Below are 27,796 nucleotides of genomic sequence, written 5' to 3'. Positions count from 1 at the left end.
ACGGCACAATGCTTACCGTGAACTTGTGTAGTGACCCCAGGTCGTACTGTTGGTGTTGTGTTCGCCTGCACGGAATATGGTGTCCCAGCATTGTATGTGCGAGCAACCAGTGACCCACTTACACCAGCTACTTGGTAACCAATAGTAGATGGCTCGTAATAATATGTAGCAGTTGGTATGCTGTATGTTGGCAGTGAAGTAGCTGCCCTTTCCACAGTCACTTGTGTCGAACTTGGAGCTGAAACAGAAAAACAACAAATTAAAGTAATCCAAAAATAAAATTTAGTACTTCATAGAGGCACTTACACTTCAAAGTATCAAAATATCTGAAATACAAAGTATAGCAAAGTAACAGGAAAAACAGCCTCGAAAGTTGCTGGTGCTGATGATTTCTGTGAGTATATACGGTTAAACTGAAATATAGAACCAGTAATTTTGCAAAAAGTGGCAAAGAATCAACAAACAGCCATAATGGTAATATTGTAAGCATGAAAATATGAGTATTGTGCACAGCTTCAAAGTTTGATAGTTTCCCAGAGAAATACTGTGAAATGGCCTGGATAACAAAGAGCATATCTCTCTCTCTCTCTCTCTCTCTCTCTCTTTCTCTGTGTGTGTGTGTGTGTGTGTGTGTGTGTGTGTTTGTTTATGCCATTCACCACACAAAGAAAGTAAAAAATACGAACCACACGAATTCTGAAACCTCACGAGCAGATGCAAGCAAGGAAGGAAATATACAAACATGTTCTTGTCAAGAGAAGAAATGCTCTCAGATTAAAGGAGGAAAAGAATCATGATGTCTTTGATACAGCCACACAACACCATTAATAAAATCTGAAAGAAATAAGAACAAAGAGTGTAACAGACACTGAATAACAACAACCAACTTCTTGTCTATCTACAGAGCCCTGCAATGTTCAAGGATGGGGGGGACTGGGGTGGAGGGAGGGGGGGGGGGGTGGAAGAAAGAACTGAGAACTGTATGTAATACAGAGCATGCGACACCTTCGCTTTCCACCTTTCGCCTAAGAAATTTTGGGTGTAACACAGTGATTTGTTCAGGCCACATGTTTTCATGGGACATTTAACCTTTTGAAATGGACCACTTTGTTATAGATTCTTTGACAGTGCAAGCTGTGTTACTTATAGTTAGCTTTCCAAGTTGTTTAGGTCTGACAGTGCAAAGAAATCAGTCCACAAAATGTTTGTTGTGTAATACAGTCTTTCTACCCTTTGAATTTGAGATATGGGGGTCCCATCTATGGCACTATTTTGATCATCATAACATTTCCCTATGATACTTTTCAAGATTTTAGCGTGTTTCCTTTGTACACACGTCACCCAAACTCAACAAAAATAAAAATGCTATCATTTTGCCTTTCAGATAACCCATCAATTTAAGGGATTTCCTCTCCACTGCAAAGTTACATTGTTAAAAAAAAAAAAAAATCATCTGTAATAATTTTGTATAGAAAAAAAAGTTGATTTTCAGTTGCTAATTTTTGCAGATTTTTCCATCTTATAACATCTTTGTGGTTTTTGCCTGCCACACCTTTCCAAAATATTCTGATTTTGCTGTTATTCCGCAAAAAATTATTAATATTTTCCACATTTTAATCAGTCTGTGTGACATTAGGGAGACCAGTTCTCTCACCTTTCAGATTTTTCCAAGCAAGTGATGCAAACAACATCGTACATATATTTTCCACTCTGAAAGTTTGGATACTGACAAAGTTCTCATCACTACAATTTCTAACAGTCACATATGTAATTAACCAAATCACATGACAGACAAAACATACAGCTTTCTGTATGCTACAAAATCCTAATTTCAATAAGGAAATGGCAGTTATGGATGAGAGGTTGTCCATAAGAGCATTTGTTACCTTCTGGGTACATTTGGGTGTTGGTATATTTAGATGATGAATGCTAACACAGTAAAAACTCCAAACAAGTTTCCCCAGTTTCAAGTGTTGCAATAATGTGGGCAGTATGACAAAATGGTAGTCACTACTGACTCTCCTTACACAAATTATCTTGCTGAAAATGTCAAGATTCCTATTCAACAATACAATTTTCTTCCTTCACAAGAGAGATCAGTTGGCCTGAACTGCCCAGAGACTATGCAGCAGATATCATCATCTCAGCATAAAGCACATTGTGGAATCGCACGAGACCGTGACCTCTACGCCAGTTTGCCTTTTTTTTGTAAGGGATGCTAAATTGAATGCATCTTAACCCTTTGAATGTTATGGACAAGTATATAAGCAGTGCTGTAACCTTCTCCAGGTGCTCTGGACATGTCAAACCACGCAGCTGTCATTTCTGGCCAATGCTAATTATGCATCCTGTTCTGCTGGCCCTTTCATGCTGCAGACTATTTAAGTGTGGAGTCACAGGTCCCCTATACACAGGAACATGCAGAGCTGTATTTCCACACTGTTCTTTCATTAGTTGTTCATAGTTCCAGCTGCATAGTTTGAGTGTGCATCTATGTTTGCTGCTGTGGTGACTTGTTGCACATTTCAGCTTTCCTTTGCGTCTTTTCATCAGAACTTCCTGTTCCGTTCTACAAGAAAAATGTCACATCAGTGTGGTCACCCAGATACCCAGATACAGAGATCCTGGAGATACTCACTAGAGGTAACAGTGATTATGAATTCCATGATTTCAGTAGCAGTGATGAGTCTTCAATAGAATCTCTAAGTAGTTGTCCTCAACCCTGTAAACAGGTGCCATAGAACATTGGTTTGATGGTTCTACAAGAGGGTCAGTCAGCTGTTTTTCAGAATCCAAAAAGAATTAGAAAAATAGCACACCTTCGTGGCACTTTTGATTGTAAACAAACCATTTTCCAGTTATTAAAACATGCATGACTCCACTTCAGGACATAAATGTCAATGACTTAAGCACTGTCATTTCCAATTACACTTGTTGCAGTTTATAGCACATAAAACAAATACATTTTATGAATACACCTGGGAAAATACTTCGGAGTCTGTGCATTCTCTATTGTGGAAAGATACCGGATTTGAGGGACTTCATTGTTTTGTTGCTATTTGGTTTCTAATGGCTCAAGTTATAAAGCTGAAAATAACTGTTTACACTGGCCAAAAATGATAAAGTTTTGGGCTAAAAATAGTTAATTCCTATATATAATAGTTAATTCCTACATATTTCCATCTACTGAATTAAAAAATCACCATAAAAATGACAGATTAGCTATAGCTTTGGAAATACAGTGACATTTCATTTTTATTGCCAAAATTTTCAGTTTGGGGGAAATTTTGTTTTCAGAGTTGGCACACGTGTCAGATAACCAAACGCAAATGTTTGTAAGTCATAAACATAGATACTGTTGCTGTGACTGAGTTTCGTATAGTTACTGCTGTAATTAAAACAGGATTTCCAGATTGAGAGTCCTTTTGTTGTGCAACATTTGTAAAAATGCCATGAAAACATGTAAATTTTACACTAAAAATTTATTGTTACATTTGTGGTGAAATAACATTTTCCTCACAGAAACACAATCTGACACCTCTTTTGAAGACTGCTTATCAGCATTACTGGGTATCAAAGTAGCGGACCAATATAGGTTTAGGGCTCCACATATACATTGCAACGATGGTCAGTTACAATGCGAGAAAAACTGAAAAATAAGAAACGATCTATGGCTTTTGCTGTGCCTATGGTTTGGTGGGAGCCTACAAACCACACAGATGCCTGCTATTTCTGCTTGACCCCACCTATAAAGGCAGGATAGTCTATGAAGAAGTGAAGTGAAGAACAGTTCCATACTCAAATCTCCGATTAGCTAATCTACCCATTCCGCATTCATGTAGTTTACCAGTTCCTACTCTGCTTGAAATTGTATGTTTGAAGAAGAAGAAGAAAATGAAGACAGTGTGGAACAAGAAGAGGAAGAAGAACCAAAGAAGCCTTCCACATCCAATGACCCTGATTTTTAAGAAAAAGATGATAATCCTCATAGACTGAGTTAAGCGGAATTGAGTGATCACATTAGAGACCTTGACCTTTCAAAGGAGAAAGTGGAAATTCTTGGGTCTCAACTACAGCAATGGAATCTTCTCGAAAGTGATGTCACAGTCTCACAGCACAGAAAACTGTCAGATGGAACTGCCTCCCTTTTTGGAGAAGAGCAACAATCTTGTTTGCTGTGATATTAATGGCTTGATGAGATTTTTGTATCTGAACCATGATCCAACTGAATGGAGGCTAGAGACCCCTCCAAGCTCAGTTTGACAGCTGTATTACTTAACATTGGCAACCGTCTTCCTTTGTTCCTGCTGGTCATGCAGATCAAATAAAGGAGACATATGCAGATATGACAGCCCTCTTGGAGTCAGTCAAATATCATGAACACAAATGGAAAATCTGTGGTGCTCTAAGTCATTGTACACAAAACATTGCTGCTTCTTGTGTATGTGGGGCAGTAGGGATAAGAAATCGCATTATACTGAAGCAGACTGACCTGCAAGAAATCTTAACACTAGTGAGAAAAATGTCACTGCCGAGCCTCTGTTGGACCCAAAAGATGATGTTCTTCCAGCCCTGCATAGCAAGCTGGGTTTGGTGAAAAATTTTGACAAAAATGTGTACCAAGAAGGATGTGCCTTTAAGTACCTAAGAGAGAAATTTCCAAAATTAAGTGATACAAGAGTCAATGAAGGCATTTTCACAGAGCCACAAATTCGACAACTTGTCAAGGATCCTGCATTTGAACAAGTTTTGAAGGAGAAAGAAAAGTAAGCTTGGGAAGCCTTCAAAGGAGGAGTTCGTGGATTACGCTCAGAAGGTGACAGTGCTCCTGCAAAAATACCATAACCTTGGATGCAACATGTCCCTTAAAATCCATTTTCTCCACTCCCACTTAGACTGTTTCCATCCTAGTTGTGAGTAGTCGGCGATGAACATGGAGAAACATTCCATCAGCACATTTCTGTTATGGAACAAAGACATTAGGACCATTGGAATGAAGTAATGCTTGCAGATTATTGTTCGTCTTTGCGCAGGTATGCTCCGGAACTCCCATTACAAGAGGCAAGCTAAAAGACGATCTCAAGCAGCCACCACATGATTCTCTTCAAACACAACCATCTGCAAGGTATTCTTCCAGCAATTTAGAACTCTTAAAATGTAACTATCATTTTAAAAAATTCAAATACAAAACTTCATTGCAGATTAAAACTTTGTGCCGGACCGAGGCTTGAACATGAGGTCCCGAGTTCGAGTTTCGGGATGGCACACAGTTTTAATCTGCCAGGAAGTTTCATATCAGTGCACACACTGCAGCAGAGTGAAAATCTCATTCTAGAAATATCCCCCAGGCTGTGGCTAAGCCATGTCTCAGCATTATCCTTTCTTTCAGGAGTGCTAGTTCTGCAAGGTTCGCAGGAGAGCTTCTGTAAGTTTGGAAAGTAGGAGACAAGGTACTGGCAGAAGTAAAGCTGTGAAGACGGGGGCGTGAGTCGTGCTCAGGTAGCTCAGTTGGTAGAGCACTTGCCTGCGAAAGGCAAAGGTCGTGAGTTCAAGTCTCGGTCCGGCACACAGTTTTAATCTGCCAGGAAGCTTTATATCAGCGCACACTCCGCCTCAGAGTGAAAATCTCATTCTGCAATTCAAATACACTTTCAATGTTGTTAGCATATGTAATTAAAATGTATCTTTTTCTGTTAATCCATTGATATGAAATACTTCCACCTAGTGTATATCACAGAAACTAGAGCTAAGGAAAATTTTTCACTGCGATATTCAATTTTCCGACCCAAGATTAATAGAATTGACTCATGAAGTGCAGGAAACATTTAAAAACTGTCTTTTTGTTGGACAGTGTTATGGGTAAAGAGATATACTTTTAAACACTCGAGTTTTCAATGAAATTATGTCCCAAGACAATTTAATGTTACTTTTGAGAATGCTACACTTTAGTGACAACTCCATGCTTACTGGAGATGACTGTTTAAAAGTGGAATACTGTCAAAGTTCGTTTGATGTTTTGCAGTACATTTAGTCCACATCAGAAGCTTTGCATTGACAAAAGTCTCTCACTGTTCAAATGTTGGTTATTTTTCAGGTAATTTACTCCTCTCAGGCGAAGTAGATTTGCAATAACGACATTCATGCCGAGTGATCGGCAGACTGGGTACATTTTGGATATCACTGAATATATAGGTGCAACAACAGAAATTGGGTTCCACAATTTAGGAGAATGTAGCAACATAAAAGTTACGTATTTCGAACGGGGACAGACTCTGTATGTCAACAATGGTATTCCAGCCCAGACATATTCTTCTGGCTTGGCAACCACAGAACAATCACATGTGGCACTGTTTGTATGAACGGCACCACAATGCAGAGGAAATCGAAACGAGGAAAATCTGAATTAAAGTCAACTGACAAGATTCTTGTACCAATTAGAGTGATAAAAGGAGTGTGGATGTTGACTACATGTTCTCTGTGGTTGAAACAGAGAAGACTGATAGAAATACAGGTGACGAAAATCAAGAGACCCCAATGTATTGTAGATTACAACATGGGTATGGGTACAGTTCAGTTCACTGATTTGACATGTGACTGACCTCAGTAGGATTACTGCATAAGGTTGTGAAATTGCATTAGAAATTTCTTTTCGCGTTCTGAATTAGCGTGTTTTAAATGTTCATAATCTTCACAGATCAGTTACAGGACGAAAAATGGTACTCACAAAGTTTCACATCTCTCTCGTTACATAAAATGTAGAAAAATATGTGACAGAACTGAGAAAAGCTGGCAGAAGAAGGCACTCTAATGACGAAAATCCTTTAACATTTACAGAGAGGCATTTTCCATATTATTGTGAGTGAACATTCAAAGTAAAGTGCCAAATGCACAGAAGTGAGGTTTACACAAATAGAAAACCAGATACCAATGCAATAGAAACCAGATACCAATGCAAAACTTGCAACATACCATTGTGTTTGTTACCCTGTTCCCAGACTTACCACACAAAGAAGCATTAACAATCATTGGGAAGTAAAACAGATAGCTGAAATTCACACTTCAAAATAAATTATTTAAAACACGAAAAGCAAAAAATCATAAAAATGTAAGAAAGAGAATGTTACTGCTTCCTAAGTTCACTAGTGCCAATCGAAGGCCCAGATTAAAGAGTATGAAAAACAGACACAATGGGTGTAAAAAGTATTTAAATTGTTCCTGACTTCACAAATGAAGTAGTTTGCTGGCAGATGAATGAACTTGGTATTTCAGATGCTACATTATTTATTCTGTACATAATGTAATTGCATAGCATACATTATGCGAGTGGAAGAAACAAATTGTACATATTCATGTGCGTTACAAAACACCAAAGTCATTCCCACTTAACATACACAATTATATTTGGCTATCATCTTTTTGACCAGGAATTTTACCTGTGGATGTAAAGCAGGACTGAAATGCATACTGCATGTTGTGAAAAAAATCACTGTAGCTACATTATATTGTCACAAAACTTAACACTCATATTGACCAATTCAGAAAGTTTTGTACTGTTGCAGCCACACATCAGATTTCCACCACAAAAGTGCAGCAGTGAGCAGTTAGACGAGATGGCGACAAACACCAACTAGGCATATGTTGTGCTCGAAAGTTTTCACACCACTCTGCCATACCAGTGCAAAGACAATTCAGAATGAATTTCAATGAAGATCAACCAACTGCCAACCCATTTGGTGATGGTATGTGCAATTTAAGGTTTCAGCATGCCTCTACAAGGAGAAATCAAAGGGTTGGCTTGCAGTGAGTGAAGAAACAGTTGAATGTGTGCGTCCGAGCTTCGCATCTAGCCCACAGAAGCCTATGAACAGAGCAAGCACAGAGCTGAACAAAGCACAACTGACCATTTGGAAGATATTAAGGAAATGACTGAAGCTGAAGCTTTACTGCTTGCAACTGCTACAAGCCCTGACTCCCATGATAAAGTCAGACGCTTTGAATTTTCGGCACATTTGCAACAGCTTATGAAAGAAAATGGGTTTGTGAGAAACTCATCAACAGTGATGAAGCAACTTTTTTTGTGAATGGCATGGTGACACGCAGAATGTGAGAATCCAGGAGACAGAATCCTCACTATCGAGCAGCACATTTGAGATTCAACAAAAGTTAATGTGTTCTGTACTGTCTCTCAGTCCTTTTCCTTCTGGGAAAAGGATATTACAGGACATATGTATCTGGACATGGTGGAAAACTGACTCATGATACAGCTGGAGATCAACACTGTGGACTTCACCTACCAACAGGGTGGTGTTCCACTCCACTTTCGTTATGATGATTAAGCAAGAAATTTAGAAACCAATGGATCAGTTGTGGTGGGATGGATGATCAGCAATTCACAGGGACAGGAAAATTTCACAAAAACAATAACATGAATGATAACACAGAAATTTTAGTTTTTAGTGAAATTGGCAATTTTTTAAACATTATGAAACTTGTCTTTTCCTGCATAAAAAATGTAATAAAGCTGAGTATGACAGTTTACCAATATTCATAACTGATAGTTATGAATGTTTAAATTCCTTTTCTTTTTTATTATTCCATCAGGCTTCAGGTACTCGTACAATCTCAGAATTGTTCATTTCCCATGTAACCCATTGTGAAATATCATCAAAAATAGCACCAAAATTGTCAAAAATATAATAACAAGCAAATTGTACTGAATGTGGCAAAAAAGACTGGATTGACCAAATCTGGCAAAGTAGTAACTGTGAATCTCTCAAAAAACACCCAATAGGGCAAAAGTAACACCCAATAGGGCGTGGAAACTGATAATGAATAGCTCCAAAACTGGAAAAACTAAACACCAGAAAGGAAAAGATATAATACCAATTTTGGAGGAAAAAAGAAATGGCAACCCACAGCAGATTTAGCAAACAACAGCACAGAAATTGACAAAATATTACAGAACATGGCAAAAAAAATAACGCCAAATTTGGTGCAAATATGACACTGAATTTACCATAAAGATAACACTGAATTTGATGTAAAGATGAAATTGAATTTTCCATAAAGATAGCATCAAAATTAGCAAAAAAATCAAATGTGAAAAAAATGCCAAATGTGAAAAAAAAAATGTCACATGTGGCAAAAAAATAATATCAAATATGACAAAAAATAGTACCAAATACGGTAAAAAATAAAACAATTTTTTCCTGTCCCTTTGCCAGGAGTGTGGAGGTCATGACATGAATTGCCAATTCACGTCATGACCTCCACACACTCCTGGCATAGCCCCATGCGATTTTTTGTGTGGGGTTGTGTGAATGATTCAGCGCTCACACCTCCTCTACCAGAAAACCCACTACACCTCTGAGCCCACATCAACAGTGGTTTTAAATGGATTGACAGGGACATGTTGCGCCAAATGTGGGAAGATCTTTATTATTGATTTAACATCTGCAGAATCAGAAGAGGTTACATATGGAGCACTTGTGATATGTCAAAAAACCTTTGAGGGTAATATATGTGTGAGAAGCAACATTATATGACAAACCACCATAGCTGCAGCAAATCAGTGGAATCACTTCAATCACTTATAACAACCTTATATTCCAATGCTTAAAAATTCTGAATTTAGGGGTCTCACCAGATGAAGTAGTATGCTGGTAACAGATAGACCCAATTCTTCATAAGCAGTAATATCTATTCCGCATATCGCCCATGAAGTTAATGTACAGCACATATAGCATCAGGTAATAAAAAATTATATATATTCATTTCTGTAGAATATGATCAAATTATTTCATGTCTGTATTGGGAAACTTATCCCTTACAACAGTCAAATTTGATTTATGGCCTTTAAGTTCCCCTGAGAACAATTAATTTTATTTAAGTACTTGAAATGTATTCAGATACATCAAAAGTGTTCTAGTCGGATTTCATTTCCCTTGTGAATTGTGTGTGCATGAATTTAGTGCTAGCATGCATCCAGAGCACAGGTAAATTGAAAAGTATGGATGTACAGACTGTACTGCTTAGATCGCAAGGTACACTCGAAATATGCAGCATAGCACAAGAACTCTGTGTCAGGTGATTCAGCTTACAAGAAGTGGTCCTGTATGGAAGGATCATGGCACAGGTACTCAGCTTAGGCAAAAGTGGCACAGCACTTGCCGTGGTCTGTGGCAAGCAATTCCCTGTCAGTTAATTGGTTAATGAAATCTGACATCCAGTGCTTACAGAACTTAAGACTTTTTTTATAGAAAGAATCTCAGCCGCACCTACCAAAGTATCAAACAGCTCTATTACGTATTTGTTCACATTCCACAGATATTGGCTTCAATAATCCACACAATAAATGATCTCTGACAGTTTCTTCAACACACACACACACACACACACACACACACACACACACACACACACAGCTTTTAACATACTGCAATACCATGATTTGGTACCTCTGCCATTAACATGTGCTCACGAATAAATAATCAACCCTAACTCGAACACCATTCAACTGGTCACCAACAGCTTTCAGATGAGCATTTGAAACATTGCCATTTTAACAACTGAACCAAACAGTTTTCAAAAACCAAAGGGGAAGTAATGATACTCTTGTCATCACTGCAAGATTTGCCCTATCAAATGGCTCTGAGCACTATGGGACTTAACATCTATGGTCATCAGTCATTTGCCCTATCCTTCCCTGTAATTTTACCTGCTGAAAGGCAATATTCCAATGAAATGACTGCAACAAGGTGCAAATAGTTATTAAGAGAAAGATATCTTATCAGGTTTTTAAACATCAACTTTTTGAGACACGGGTAACAGTTAACTGCATAAAAAAAGCATATCTGAGGATATTGTTTACCTGGTTTACTAAGGAACTGATATATTATCTTCTTTAACTATGCAACAATATGTATGGTATGTCACAATAAATTTTATACTCTTCAAGGGTGCCTGGAAATTAGCTACATCAAAATATCTTACTTGAAGCTAGTCACACTTAACTAGTGCCATTATAAAACAATCAGCCAAAGTTTTAGTTATTGTAACGTATACCGAGCAAAGCTTTTATGCATCTCAGCCATATAATGTTGTGTATAATGTACAATACTACACAACATTACATTAATCTGTAACTACTGTTATTACCAAGTCTACAAGAACATGATTTTATTTTGGGAAATTGATAAATAAACTGTTTTATACTAGAAGTGACTCATTCTGGCAACGTATTTCAGGACATCTGCAGCATTCATTGTCAGCAACAATGAAATGTTTAAACAGCTGCGTGAAATCTTGGGTTGTGCAGCTTAATCACACAAATAACCATCACCAGCGAAATTTGTTTTTCTTACAGATTCCATCATCAATAAGCAACAAATGAGCCATTAATTAATGACAGTTTCACAAAGCCACGAACCATGTACAATCTGCAGGCACCACGCACCAAGAGAAGTAATCGGCATTTAGCTTCCCTGGTTCAACTGAAGATTGGTGGCTAACCATTTCGGCAGTCTGTGTAAATAGACACACCATAAGACAAACGCAGATATGTGACTTCATACATGTATATATTACACACAAAAATCTCTCAAATATGGACACTGAAAGTATTAAATAAGGTGACTATCTAGTAAACCAACAGTGGCCATGACCTCTGAAGGGCTCTCTCAAATCCTTTTCAGCAACACAGCACACAGAAACTCTTATTTTCTTCATTTCCAAGCTGGAAGTCCGCAGATATCAAATCCACATATTTTTCTTACAAAACTCTACAAATATAACTAATAAGATGTTCTACTAACAGTTAAGGCACAAAAATTACATCACTGGAATACAACAGATGCCATATTTTTTGTTTCAAAAAAAGTCAACAGCATCTTTAATTAGATTTAATCAATGAGGCTCATGAACAAGCATTCAGTGTCAAAAGACTGGGCATAATCGTAGCTGCATTTTTAGTAATGAGAGAAAAGGAAAACGTGAAAAATAGCGCTATTGCAAATCACTGTATCTACCAGTAACAAACACTGCACCCATATGTGAGTAGTTGAAAATGTAAAATCTCATGCCAGTATCCAGAAACCACTCCAAAGAATCTCATTTACTGTTTGTGAGAGGAAGCTACAACCCAAGTTGCATACCTCCACGAAAAATGAATTTTAGGTAAATTCCAGACTAACCCATATCTCCAGTTTATTACTACAAACAAATTTCTAAAAGAACTGACATAATTCTTCAAAAAAGATAACTTCTACAATTTCAAATATCCTAAATGCCCTGTATAACAGAGTAATTGGAATAAACATAAAAATTTAAAAAATAACTGATGTCCAAAATGGAAATGTTCTCTTCTAGTCATAGGCAAACCTGTTGGTAGATCATGTAACTAGAATTATCTAAAACCTGGTAAGCTGAAGATCAAAAATGATATGGACAAAGTATGTGGAACTACCGTATTTACTCGAATCTAAGCCGCACTTTTTTTCCGGTTTTCGTAATCCAAAAAACCGCCTGCGGCTTAGAATCGAGTGCAAAGCAAGCGGAAGTTATGAAAAATGTTGGTATGTGCCGCCACAACTAACTTCTGCCGTCGAATATATGTAGCGCTACGCGGGCATGCTTTGTAGGCACAAAGATAAATACTGGCGCCAAAACCTCTGCGTCAGTAAATAAATTAAAAAAAAAAGGAAGACGAGCTTTTTTTCTCCGCCGCGAGTTTCGACCACTGCATTTTCATACATTATCCAACAAAGTAAATACAAATTCCGTATTGTTCATCTTCGAATGTAGCACAATTTCAGTTTACTACGAAAATCTGACTGGCAAGACTGTTTGGGATGTTTGTCAATATGGCCAACTGTACGTTCTGAATTTTTTCCTATCTGTGAGAAGAGATGGTTGCTAATAGGAACCTGATGAATTTTGAATCACGTACAGTATTCTCTTCACCGTAAGAATAATACGAATATAAACATTTTGCCATGTATTCTTTCGTGTTTGCTGCTATCTCATTTAAATCCTGTCTGCCTAATAAACTACGAAACTAGAGTGAGACAACAGCAAACGCGGAAGAATATACGTATCGTGTCATGTTTATATTCGTATTATTCTTATGCCTAATAGTGATACAGGCAGAAATGAAGCACGGCAAGTGACTAGATTTTTAAATCTAAGATGACTCTAATTTCTGTGCAGAATTTTATGTAATAAAGAAGCGGCCGCAAAGATTTTCAAACGGAGAAAAATTTTCGCCCAACTCTCGTTCAGAACATGTTCTATCATACGCAGTCTATTATTTGATTCTTGTTGATCATTATCAAAGAAAGCAGCAGTGTAAGTAACAACAAATAGCAGTCTCCTGCCATTGTTTCGCTAATGAGACGATTCCTCTCTTTTTTTTTTTTTAATTGTACGCGGCGGTAGCGCGTACAAAAGCAAGCCGTGCCGCGAGCCGCGACAGGCCATAAACACGCACTATCAGAATGCGACAAACAATGCATGACACAGTGCAGTAATGCATTTTCAGCTTAAGAGTGACGCAAACACCTGTAACAAAGAAAACGGCACTTATCAGATCAAAGCAAAATAAGCAATCGATTCAAACTAGACGAAGCACGTGAAAAAGGAAGGGCACCCGTATAAATACGGACGGAGCACTTGACGCATAGCAATGGCTACGTGGTAAAGTTTAACTGCTAAGCTTACGACTCGAACCAAACTACTGTAGCTGTACCGTCATTCATTCGACCTAAATTGTGTCTCATATTACAATGGACCAACTTTGTTTCGATTTGGAGGTGCGGCCTAAAACTTTTCTCTCCCCTTGAATTTAGAGTCTCAAATTTCAGGTGTGGCTTAGATTCGGGAATTTTTTTTTCCTTTATTTCGAGTCTCAGTTTTCAGGTGCGGCTTAGATTCGAGTAAATACGGTAATGAGAATGGTCGATGTATGTGGCACTTTGAACAGCAAACAAATATTCTTATCAGTGATGGCAGAAACTACAAAGACATGCCTGTCAGCAACATGGTTCTATTAATGTATGCTAAATTCATGTCACTGTGTAACTGTAAGAGTGTAAAATAATGTGCTCATAATAGGAACTCAAGTGAAATGCTGTACCCATGCGATGTGCTCTATTGCATTAACTGCTAATAATAAAATTTTGAAAGTTTATAAATAAAATTCAGGCTTTAAAACACTACTGTAACATCCCCTTATTTACAATCGAGTATAATTCTCTACATATTGAAAGAGAAATTCAGATGCTAGGAAAGAAAAAAAATAGCACCTATTACCTCCCCCCATTACCAATTTAGATATCTTGCCATTTCTTACTCTTTGCTGATGGCTTAATATATGAATGTACAGGTTCAAAGAGGCTGCATCAGAACTAACCATATACACTACAACACCCCAGGAGTTACAATTATTTCCTGAAAATTTAAAATTCATGTGCAGTGTGAAAGACTCCATGAAAAACGTGATATCTCTGAGCACATGGGAGACTGGCTATTTTAGTTAAGATAAACTGTGGAACTCATTTTCAAACAGTAAAAAATAGAACTATGATCAAAGCATCAAATTTGGCTTCAACTGTAATTAATAACAGGACAGTCAAGTTTGACACCTATTGTTACAAACAAACAAACAAACAAACAAACAAACAAACTTCATCAATAGTAGTTGTTTCCTTCCAAAACCTGTTGGGCTAAGCCAGTGTCATGCAAGGCATCGATCTTTATTTGCTTGCAGCATTTGCTATGCAAAATTAGGGGCACTAAACCTGTAGCATCATTATAAATTGGCATGTGTAATAAGGCTATTGCACTTATGTCCATATTCAATTTTTGAAAGTATTAAGAAGCGCAGCACTAAAATAACACACTGTTTGTAACCAAAGTGTGGAATAACGAATAAAAGGTGATAAGATTCCCAGCATCATAAACACAAGCCACTGCAGGTCAATGTGATATGCTTTTTGCATATATTTATTAATGAAATGTAAACTGGCAGGTCAACTCAAACCAATATGTTCCAATGAATTTTGGAAAGAAACAAATGGTTTTATATTTTTATATACTATCAATACCATATATTGTTGTGGACTGGACTACGACTGTGCAGCATCAATACAAAGATATTTTGAAATAACTAAGTACTCAGGTATTCCTGCAAATACGTTAAATTTCATAATGTGGCTAAAATATCTCTTAAGTCTTGAAAGTATTTACAATTGCATTAATTATGCACATATCAGAAGAACGTGAAGAAAGCAGTACATATTCCTCAGAATGTAATCACCCAACTGTAGCACAGCTTGAAGGTCACATAATGCACCGTATGCTGTTTACAAACCCTAGAATAAAGAAGATAAAGTTTAAATTGTGTCAGGAAATGGAAGTCATAAAATGAGCAACAGCTGTGAATAACTTCACTGCATACGATCAAAGTAAATTTACATCTCATAAAAATGTAAATACATCATGAGCTAGTTTTAAGAGCAGAACTGAGTGAGTTCTGATAAAAATTCTGCTGCAGTTATTAAGTGCTTAGAGATGGCAGTACTAGTCTAACAAATTTTGGGCAAGAAGTAAAGAAGTTTCATTAGGGCCTTTCCAAGCATCAGAATTTGAAAGAAAGAAATAAAGATGGGTATTTTCTGCATTTACTGCAAGAATGTACACAGACAGAGATACCAAAGAACAATAAAGGGAAAACTTGCATACACTGATTAACAACAATAGCAGATGCTGTTCTGAAGAACACTGTACCTCAATCTTGTTTCTCTGCAAACTGTACAACAGCTGGATGATCACTAATTTACTTTACATAAATAGAGACTATTTTAGAACTATGTCTCTAATAATGTGTTTATAAAATTACTGTACTGAGACTACATCAAAAATTATATAGACTAGCAAGATGTCTGCTTTCTGCCTGCTGCAAACTGAGACCTGATAAAACCTGATGTCTTCCATGGATGCTGACTGCACTCCTCCCATCATTTAAAAGAAGGTACTGCAGCCACTTACAATAGGAAGTAATGAATTGCAGTTACATTTCCAAAAACTAGTATTTGCTGATCCACCAATTTCCTCTCGGCAGCCAAGATAAAAGCTGGAAGTTGCTCTGTAATTACAAATTGACAAATTTAATGTCAACATCTGATACCCTAAATAAATTAGAATGATCACACCTATTCCACACATTATCTGAAACAACAAAACTGAGTTGAAACATTTACACTGCTAACTGTTAAAACACTTCTTCAGAGTGGAACTTATTAGTAAATGGATATAGCTAATACCCTATTAGGGACAAACTGAAGTACTAAAAAGCAAGAAGGTGGGGTTTCTTTGTATCTTTCTCAATCATAGTTTCAGTAATTCATGCTTAACATGATATCTAATGTATATAGATGCACAAATAGCCATTTAATAAATTCAGTCAAAAAAAGAGAGAGCGTTTCAAACTTCTAAAACAAAAGAATTCCACAGTACTCTGTATAGCTTAAAAAACCTGGGCAGAGCCATTGCAAATGCTGCATACTAAGGTGGAGGGGACAAAAATGTCATGATATTTTTTCTTTCAATCAGAATCAAAATTTAGAAATCTTTATATTCATTGTAAACTCCAGGTTGGAACACCAATATTGTAAGGAAAGGATAAATTGCCACTTGCCTTAAAGATAACACATCAAGTTACAGACAGGCACAATTACAATACACTTACAAAGCCTTCATCGTAACAAGAAAGATTGTCCATACTGTTCATTTACACACGCAAGCACACCTCACACACACGACAGCCAACTCCAGCAGCTCGGACCATAATACACATGGAATGGAAGCAGCAGTCTCGAGAGTTTGGGGAAGGGGAAGGGACAGCAGTGTAAGGGTGGAGTAGGGGGGGGGGGGGGGGGGGGCACTGTCTGGCAGAGTATGCAGAGTCTAGACTGCCAACAGGAGCAGCATCGGGAGGCTATAGAACAGAGGTGGGGGAAAAATGGAGCGAAAAAGAAGAGGAGAAGGGAAAGATCTGTGGGTGCACTGGCAGAGGACACCACAAAGAGGTTGGGAGGCAGAACAGGGAGGAGGTGACAGGACAGAGGGGATGGGAACTATTGGCTGGAGGGTTTGGGGACAGTATGTTACCTCAGGTTGGGGCCAGTATAATTACAGGAGTGCAGAATGTTTTGTAAGAATAACTCCCATCTGAGCAGTATAGCTGGCAGTGGAAGGAAGGATACAGATGGCTCAGGTAGTGAAGAAGTCATTGAAATAAATTGTGATGTTTCAGCTGTATGTTGTGCCACAGGTGATGGCTGTTCATTCTGGTGGACAGCTGGTTGGTAGTCATTCCACTGATTACCAACCAGCTGTCCACCAGGATGAACGGCCACTGCCAAATGTGGCTAAGAGCAAAGTAGATCACCTTGTGGCACAACATGCTTGAGTTCAACGGCTGCTTCTCTACCCACGCCATCTGGGTCCTCCCCTCCTCCACCAGCTTTTCTGAACTGTACAGATGGGAGTTATCCTTACAACACACTCTCCACTCCCGAAATTATCCGGGCCCCAACCTACAGTAGCTTATGTCCCCACACCCTCCACCCAACAGTGTCCACCCCCTCTGTCCTGTCACCTCCTCCCTATTCCACATCCCACCCTCTTTGTATGCCTCCCTTTGCAACATACTTGCCTGTATTTCCCTGCTCCTTTTTTGCTCCATTTTTCCCATCTCCCCACCCCACAGCCTCCCGACACTGCGCCTCTTGGCAGTTTACTCTCAGAACTCTCTGCCAGTCAGCATCTCTCTCTCCTCCCACCTATGCACTACTATCCCTTCCCCTTTCCCACCCCCTTCAGACTACCGCTTCCATTCCTTGCGAGTTGCAATCTGGTCCGAGGTGCTGGAATTGGCTGCCATGTGTGTGACATGTGCTTGCTTGCACAAATGAATGGTGTGTGTATCTCTCTCTCTCTCTCTCTCTCTCTCTCTCTCTCTCTCTCTCTCTCTCTCTCTGACCACCACGTGTATCTCTTTTTTCTTTTTTTATGAATGCCATGGCCAAATGCTAATGTGCAAGTGTCTTCTAACTGTACCTGTCTGCAACTTGATGTGTGATATTTACGGGAAGCAGCAATCTATCCTTTCCTTACACTGTTTATATCAACTGTGAACTTTTATACCTAAATAATGTTCTTTTCGTTAGGAAAGTTGTCTAATCTTTACATTAGACATTAACAGACCCTACACCAATGTTTGAAATGTTAAACTTAGAGCAGCAGATAATCATTACAATATAGCTGTTATTCAATTCTCATACAACTATCATTATACCTGAGACAGAGGTCTACATACCAACAGTCAAAATGTGCCGAATTAAAGAAGGGCGGCAGGTAGGCTTACCATATTTCTGTGTGTCCAACTCAGGACACACTTTTGAAATTACTCGAGTTTCAACAGTTTACTGAAACATTAAATTTACTTCATTCAGTTATATTTTTCACCAGGCCCTTTTCTCCTTTTCCTTTTCTCTTCACATCACATCACCAAAATTACTGTTAGTGTTATCAACAGTATAATAAACAAACTTTTCTTATACTCTGTATTGTTTCACACACAGCACAAGATAATGAGCAGTTTCATCTGAAACTTCATCAAAATTTAAAAGTTTAACTTGAATTTCCTCCTTCAGACTGAAATATTTTACAACAATGTGAGAAAGTTTTATTTCACGACTGTTACATTATTAGCGTTTTCCAAAGAACAAGATGTATTACAAACATAAATGGCAAAATAACGTTAACAAGAACTATCACTTAACGCCGCCAGTGCCGGTCCCAAGTCCAGGGCCTCACCTTGCAAGTGGTGAGGAAGGAGGAGGGGAGAGGAGTAACAACCTTGTTAAAAAAACTGGGTCCATATGACTCTGGATGGTAGTACCCTGTAAGGGCCCCTTACCAGGGTAACAAGTGAAGACAGACAATGGTTGGAAAGCGGAAGAGGATTTTGCAAGTCCCAACAGTGGAAAAGCAGAAGAACTGTCTTTGTATCTTACTTCCTGTAGCGTCTGCACTCCAGAGGGGCAGCTACAAATGGCAGCTGTTCTCCATGTTAGGAACGGCCTAAACATATGCTGGCAGCAGCTCTAAAATGTCTTTGGGAGTGGCGACTCCATCATAATAATAGCCTATATATGAAATGATTCTGGGCAACACATGGTACCTTAAAAAGGATAGCCAAAAGATACCGAGATATGAATGGTGTGATGCATGAAGACAGTCATCGATTACTTTCTGGTGGAAAAGAAAAATCGGAGACAGTTGACAGATGTAACCGCACTCCTACAAGAGGCTTTTGATGGAGATCATCGAGCGGTGGTGGCAAAGATGATATTCGATTAATTGAAAGACATAAAGGAAGAAAGGGAAAGGAAAATAAAAGTGTGGAAACTAAGGACAGCATGGTACAAGAAAAGTTTAAGGAGTTACTTAAGCATAGAATCCCTAACACCGAGTATGGCAATGTGGAAGAGGAATGGGGTAAGTTCAAAGAAGCGTCTGTTAGCTCTCCTGAGAAGACCTGTGGCAGAGTGTCCGGAAGGGTAAAGGAAAAGCAGACACCATGGTGGAATGAGAGGGTGAAGGAGGCAGTAAAAGAAAAGAAGAAAGCCTGGCATGAATGGAACAGAGACCGAACAGCTGAAAGTAAAAGGAAATACCAAGATAGTAAAAATAAGTGTAAGAAAATGGCAGCAGAAGAAAAGAGGAAAAGCTGGGAGAAATTCATCCAAGAATTGGGTAAAGATGTTACTAGTGGTAAGTGGATGATATATGGAATTACAAAGAGTATGAGGAAAGAAAAAAAAAACAGACACAAAGCTAGTAAAAGGTGAAAGCGGAGAGCTATTAATGCAACCAGAGGAGATAAGGAAAAGATGGAAAGAGTACTAAATGAGAAAAACGGCAATGGAGAGGGAATAGAAGTATGACAGGGGGACAGGTCTGGAAGAAGAAGAGAAGGATATAACGATGTTAGAAGTGGAACTAGCTCTGAGAAAAATGATACCAGGAAAGGCACCTGGGGTAGATTAAATTACTGTGGAAATGATAAAGGCTGCTGGACCAGTTGGGCTACAGTGGGTATATAGACTAATACGATGCATTTGGACCCAAAAATGTGTACCTGAAAAATGGGAAAGGGAATAATATACATGTTCATTGTTACCGTTATTAAACCATTTCAAAAGTTTGTATTTCTGTGCTGGTTAACAGTAAATACACACTTTTTCCATTCGTTAAGGTTCAGACAAAAAACGAACAGAGATAAACTGGTCGAAAATATGTAGATGATTTACTTCACACACTAAAACAAACACAACACACTTGTTGTGTCACCAAGTGACTAAAATAGTTGAAAACAAAATTACAGTGTAAAGTTGCTGTGAAACCATTATCCACACTTCCACATCAATGTCAGCACATCTTCCAAGGCCGATAGACAGGCACAGCCATAAGAGAATGTTTAGAGAAATGTTTAACATATGTGTCCCCAGTCATAAAATTCTCAGGCCCCCAACACTGCTCTAGACAGCACTAAAAAAATCAAGGCTGTCCGGGTTAATCCCAGATGTACAGTAAGCCTAGCATTATTTAATCCTTGTCACACTCAAATATAGAATTTTAAACTGCTAATGGGTAACGCTGAATACATCAGACATCACATGCTAGCTCCAACACAAGCTGCCAAATTTTTAGTGAATGAGTTCAAGAGGTAGGTTTTCTGTATGTGACCTATACATACAGCACTTGGTCTTAAACAGAAGACTATTTTGAATTCCAACCCTGATGACCAATTTGTAAAAATATTACAATCAGAAACTTACAGAGTTCTCTTTTTTCCCTTAACAGAAAGTTTTACAGTATCTCAATGCGTACTGATGCTATTCAGTATTGCTTATAGAAAAAATTATTCATTCAATGTGGGGCTACAATATTACATTGTGGCGATTAAGTTTACCAAATTCTACTTAAGTCCTGAACACTTCTTGATTATCTTATTTAGTTTTGTTGCTAAGTCACCTAAATTGTCCAACTGAACTTTCAAGAATAACAGCTATGGTAAGAAAGTGATTAATATACTTTCATACTGTACATATCCTATCAGAGACAGATAATTATGTGAATAATCTGTATGCCTCTTAACCTAGTGTCTCCTCAATCAATGGCAAACATATACGTTCACTTTAATAGCTAAAACTTAACACCAGGAGGACAAGGAATAACATCACGGTTTTACACAAGTTGTGGGCAAGCAGGTACACAGACACACAAAAGAGACTTCTTCAGCAGTATAACATACTTTACATGCTAATAAAAAGAATAATTTTTAAGCTTAGCATCATTTTTTTCCTTCACCAAAAGCATAATTATAATCCACAGGTTCACTGGTAACATTTATCCACGAAACAATAACAGGCATACAATAAAATTCACCCAAAACGCTAACTACTCATTTGGCCTGCATTTTTCCTTTTATGAGGTCTTCCACAACCATGGAAAAACTAACACAACAAAAATAAAGAAAACCATTGTCAAAGAAATAAAATGCATGCACAAACACTATTATTAAAAATTTCAGCCTTCTGTTCTACTTCATTCATTCATTCAGGAACACTGGAATCTAGTACAAAGATTGAACTTTACTGTAATACAATTAAGGATTCTCAGTTATTTCCAAGAGGCATTAAAGTCATTTGTTATATTTTTTAAGCAAACACCTATTTGAAAATATGTCAAAATTGTATCAGAAATTTTAAGTTTCATTGCAAGCAATTTCTTTGTCGGGCAACAAGGCTGGCTGAATTTTAATTCTTTGTAAGACTGGATTATGCATTACAGTCAATTTGACAGTCTATGTCAAACTTAATGACTTCATATATGTGCCAAGCAATGACTAACAATACCTTCAAAGTAACGCAAATGAATATCACAGTCTTCACCTGAAAGTTTATATGCACTGTTTTCAGTTAGAAAATGTTGGCCATTTCTGCATACCCTAAGTATTTTCCTCAAGAAATTTGTGTGTTCTTACTAATATACAATGTTTGAAGCTGTTAATGTTGGATGCAAAGAAATGGTTAAGTAACCAATGAGTGACAAAGAGAAAAAAATCAGGTTGATAGCTTATAACTTATTTCCAAACACCTTTTATTGGCAGACACTTATCAAAGATATCAAATTTTCATCTGGAAAAATAACATAATTCTACAAAAATTTGGCACAGAACAGCTACTGATGTGACAATTACATGATGGAGAAGTTTTACAGATGATGAGACCTGGAGTCGTTTAACTTTTTAATTTCAGACTACCTGTAGAAGGGCTGCCAGTCAGACCCGTCCACAAAGAACATATCCGAAAAACAAGTCACTATGAGGAATATCTTAGCACTTTTCTTCTGTACTTGGACAGACAGTTCTGCATAACGAAATAAACAGAGTAACAATTTTCAATTTTGAAGAGATTTTCAGATGACCTACATTAATCTCATTAATGTAATTATGAAATTGGATATAGTTTCCCTGTGACATGACACAGTAAACTGTGTCAGCTGGTTTTAAAATACACACCAGAAGTCCAGACTCAGAGATTTTACCTCTTCAGATTGCTACAGGGATGTCTTCAGATTTTTCAGAATGAGAAGTTACTGAAAGACACTGTACCAGTGGATGACAAACAAACATATGACTTTATATTCTATAGGAATATACAATAGAAGGCTGGACAACAATTTGCAGAATGATGACAGTTCTGCCGATGTGTACTGCATTTTGGGGTGAACATTTTGCACAAATTAAGTCTTTTTCCCGTTACAACAAGTAAGTGGCATTTCTTCCTAACAAATTGATAAAAGGAAAAAAATCACAGCAATGCCAATGCAGTCTCCTACAACATTAATTAAAAATGAAATTTTACCTAGCAGTTATTAAGTGGAGCTTTGCTACAAATACTAAAGACTAAATCTGCACATGAATACTGAAGAGGATGGTAATAGTAGCAGCTTTCTCTTCAGCCTTTTACTGGCAGAATTATATGTACACAGAAAGTACACGCAAGAAAAATAAATAAATAAATACATATCAGATTTCCCAGCTAAAATACTTTTTACCAGGTAAAAATACTTTTTCCACGTTCGGTGACAATATACTTTCCCTTACAACTGTAAAACCTTTGACCGGTAAAGGTTTTATACAATGGCGTAGAGCTTCCCAGCGCTTTCGGAAATGAAACACAGCAAAAAAAAAAAAAAAAACCCACCTCATTTTGGAAAGACTTTTAATGCGCCGCAAAATGTATGCTGCATGTTTAGTATTACAAAAGTATAAATATGAATTTCACCAAATACAACATGGTAGTTTCTGAAATCAAGATTGCGCTGCATGATGCATTTTTGTCAGCCGATCATAGTTCATGTCACATCATCTCGCCACTCAATGACAGCAGATATTCAGAGCAATGGACACCTAATGTAGTCATCAGCCAACAGCATCACCACTTAAGTTGCATGAACACACAAACAGGAGAAATTAATGGTTTAAGTTACACACAGTAAAGCTACGAGAAAAGCTAAGCTTTCACATATAATACTGGTCGCAAAATAATTTTTGCTGTTTTTTCCAAGGGATGGTTAGACACGATGCTAAGGGCACAGCTTAAACTGCAGCTGCATACTTCTGAGAAGCTTGATTATAAATTTCACTGCTGTGCACTGGACTTTTCGTGGGTTACCTGGCTGATCCAGGTTCTATCTAGCACTATGACTTTTCCATAGAAAAACCAATGACATGAGAAATTGCTCAAGAACTTACCGCACACTTTTTCTTGAAGGATAATTACACTTTTGTCATCATCACTGCATAATTTTCAACCTATGAAACACCTAAAATAAATATGAAAAACTAGCCTTGAAGCTTGTTTTTTTTCCCTTAAAGATATATCCAATACAAATGTCGCAGCATAAGTTTAAATAATGGCATAAATGGCTGGTCTTCTGGGCCTGAAATTTCTTTACATGGCTTGTTCTCAAAGTGTTAAGTTTTGAACAAGAGTCTAACACTCCTTAATTTGAGAAATCCATCACGTATTCTCATACATAACCTAACTTTACTTTGAAAGTAACGGTTCTCAAATCATCATTTGCAATATTTTCCCATGACCTGTTAGAAATGTAAACAGCTGTGACATTACACTCATTGAAAGCAGTTTTTTGTCACAAAGTACACTACAGCCCGGGTAACTTGAGCTAACTGGGGCCAAGACTACCCTGAATTACAGAAAACTCTTTATATGGAAATATCACTAAATCAACGAGTAAATCATGACAATGTTTGACTAGTACAATAATGATTCAAAATAAATAAAAAACAATATAGTAATACCTGTGCTATATATACATATATGGACAAACAGTTCCAAGTTGGAAAAATAAAATAGAGCTTCATTTTTTAGCAGAAATGTCGTGCCATCTTCTAAGAAGCATGATGTCAGTTGGAGTAGCTTTCGCTTGCTGCTCGATATAAAGCAATGCCACATGTAGCACTGCCACAGCTAGGAGAGAGTGATCACTAGCACAATTTCTTTAGGTAATTCCTCTTCGTCACTCTTCAGTGGGTTCACCAAAATATTTCAACAACTGCAAGATCGGTCACTTCAAACTGTTCATCACTGTTCACTCATTCTGAAACATCATTTGCCCGCATCTCGTGGTCGTGCGGTAGCATTCTCGCTTCCCACGCCCGGGTTCCCGGGTTCGATTCCCGGCGGGGTCAGGGATTTTCTCTGCCTCGTGATGGCTGGGTGTTGTGTGCTGTCCTTAGGTTAGTTAGGTTTAAGTAGTTCTAAGTTCTAGGGGACTGATGACCATAGATGTTAAGTCCCATAGTGCTCAGCGCCATTTTTGAAACATCATTTGAATTCACATTTTCACATCCAGCAAGCTTTTTCGTCAGTTCTGCCAATGGTAGATCATCTTCACAGTATGGCATCTTCATCTGTCCATGACTTAGCTATCCAGTAAACTATGTTTTTTATTGTAGTCTTTGAAGAAAAACAACAACAGTACCTTTTTTCAAGCATTGTAAAACTCCTTGGTCCACAGGCTGCATTAAACTCATCATGTTAGAGGGTAAGAGCAACGGGCAAATACAGTAATATTCTTCCTGAACAGAGCGTGAACCAGCATTATCACGCATTAGGACTGCTTTAGAAGACGAGCACTTTTTCTTTAGATATCTTTTAATCTCTGGAACAAAATCTTTGAAAAACACTTCTTAAAATTATTTCTGTCCATCCATGCAGATTTTCGGTTGCCATATGTAACCTGCAATGCAGAAGCAGTGATATTTTCAAAGCTCTAGGATTAGCAGGCTTCCCTATTACCAGCATCTTCAGTATATGGTCTCCACTTCCACTGGCTGCAGCAACAACTGTTAACTCCTCTTTACGTTTTCCATAGCCAGTGCAGCGTTTTCTTCTTTTAAGGCTAGAGTTTTGGATGGAAGCATTTTATAATTTAGCCACGTTTCAAAACAGTTACACAGTCGATCAGGAGTAAGACTTTCTTCTTGTATAATTTTTCTTGATTTCTCACAGAATTGTTAAACAATCTGAAAATCCACCTCAAATTTAAAGCTGTCTTACACCATATCTCTTCTTCCACCTATCCGACTACCCTGAGCTTCCAGTAAAATCATCCACACATTGCTTTAATTCGTTTCTAGAGAACACAGCTTTTACTTGCAGTACAGGCCCTGAAATTGGATTACCTTCTTGTCTTTGTAGAGTAAATCAAACAAACATAGCTTCACTCATTTTTTCATACTCAGATTTCTTCACAGACTTACATTCAAATGACGAAATAAACACTTGTTTGACGTAAATTTCTCTATTTTGTCTCTGTTTCTACGCCAATCTCCAACTGTCACTTCAGCGAATGCATTTGCAGTCTGAGGCCAAGGTTATTTTGTGCATTATGAACAAAAATTCTAAGTGGAACAGTTTTGCCTGTATTGTACATGGAAAACTGAAAGTTCAGAATGTAAAACATCTGAAAATACGTAAAACATATGTGCAGGTAATGTATGAAAACAAGTCTTTACTCTAGTTTTACATAAAATTTTAATTTTCTTAGAACCACCTAGAATTACACGGAAACTCTAAATACCAGGGCTCGAATTACCAGGGCTCTACTGTACTGTTTAGTCTTGACTTTGGTACATTTTGCTGTTGGTGGACAATTGTGTGTGCACAGTGTTTTGACATTGTAAATGGCACATTTTCTTTATGACTAAAGTTGATATTCTATTGTTATGTTTTATGGCTGCAGCATTATTCTGCAGTAATGGGCTAAAGTAAAATTCTTTGACAGAGTTTCAGTTCTTACCCATCAAATTATGAAAATGTAACTAAAAACCAGAACAATGAAAAATTCCCAGAATTCTAACAAATTCCTGTGTTTTTACCAGACGAAAAATTTCCAGCATTTTGGCTGGTTGTCCTGTGGCATGTACACCCTGGTACAGCAGCGATGTGACATTCCCACAATGGTGACAGTTGAGGCAATAAAGAGAGATTGGGGTTTGGTGTCCTTTTAATGACAGGGTTGTAAGAGACTGTTCACAAGTTCATACTGGGAAGTATAAGAAAGAAGACAACCATTTTCTTTTCTCAAGAACTGCCCAACAGTTGGAATGAGTTAAAGAAACCATAGGAAACCTTGATCTGGAGGGCTGGACAGGAGAATTAAACCGAAAATAAACTGAGCCTTACCACTGAGCCGCCTTGATCAGTAGTGGAGATAAACACTAGAAGCTCTGTTCCCTTTAGTTGTGTAATTGCCTCAGTTCACTAAGTTAATAAGAAAATCTGACAACAGTTGATAAATTTAATGAAAGAAGTAAAGAATTGTCTTAATAAAAAAAGACTTGCATGCAGAACTATATACCTCTACAAATATGCAATAACTTGCGTCTGCATGTGAAAGGAAGAAATAGGGTATATAATCTTCATCACAAAGAAGAGAGATCACTCCAACCCCCCCCCCCCCTCCTCCAAAAATAAAAAAAAAATACACTACAAATTTACTTACCTGGAGAAGCTCTGTGAGACGTCTGAATATAGACACTGGTTGCCTGTGATATAGTTTGCTGTGCAGCCACAACAGTTGGTTGTTGAGCTGTTGGTGCTGGCATTGGATGAAGAGCAACTTCTGATACAGGCGTAGAAGCCAGTTCAATATTTGCTGCACGGCCAACACTAACAGCCTGTGGCAGGACCTTCGCCACAGGTATTGCAGGGGTTGTCGAAACCGTAACAGGCCGCAGAGTTGATACAGCACTTCCAGCCAGAGTGGTTGTTGTTGCATATGTAACTGAAAAAAAATTCTTAGTAGATAAAAGACAAAGGACATGGTCACAAAACTGTGTCTAAAATTTCACGAAACTGAAAATTGCACAGCTGAGTGTAACAAAATAAAATTGGCCATGTGTGTGGAAGACACACTGAGGCTTCTATATAAAGTTCTTTATTTATATGGACAGTTCATTCAATCCAGGAATCAAGAATCTCTACAATTTTTGCCTGTTATTGACATTTACACTAGCAAAATATCAGTTTCAGACATTCCAAAATTTTTGAGACTGTTTTAACTTCAGTAATATAAATGAGAAAAAGGCAGGCAAGCATTATCATCATAATCAGTGGTTCTGCATTCAGGCTGG

The 27,796-nt window shown here is 37.8% G+C and overlaps 1 protein-coding gene across 3 annotated transcripts in view; it reads right to left on the bottom strand.

The window, feature by feature from the left end:
- The window catches only part of LOC126161658 (mucin-5AC), a 101,736-nt gene that overhangs the window by 37,821 nt on the left and 36,119 nt on the right, over nt 1–27,796 (bottom strand). For all 3 annotated transcript variants that reach the window (XM_049917652.1, XM_049917654.1, XM_049917653.1), the window contains 2 exons: nt 27,166–27,447; nt 17–238 (listed from right to left, as the gene is read on the bottom strand). In XM_049917652.1, coding sequence (XP_049773609.1) covers nt 17–238; nt 27,166–27,447 — 504 coding nt within the window. The remainder of the gene's footprint in view (nt 1–16; nt 239–27,165; nt 27,448–27,796) is intronic.

The sequence above is a fragment of the Schistocerca cancellata genome, chromosome 2, assembly GCF_023864275.1.
Source record: "Schistocerca cancellata isolate TAMUIC-IGC-003103 chromosome 2, iqSchCanc2.1, whole genome shotgun sequence".
Taxonomy (NCBI): domain Eukaryota; kingdom Metazoa; phylum Arthropoda; class Insecta; order Orthoptera; family Acrididae; genus Schistocerca; species Schistocerca cancellata.
The sequence above is the reverse complement of the archived record's forward strand: the minus strand, read 5'-3'. Positions and strand labels throughout refer to the sequence as shown.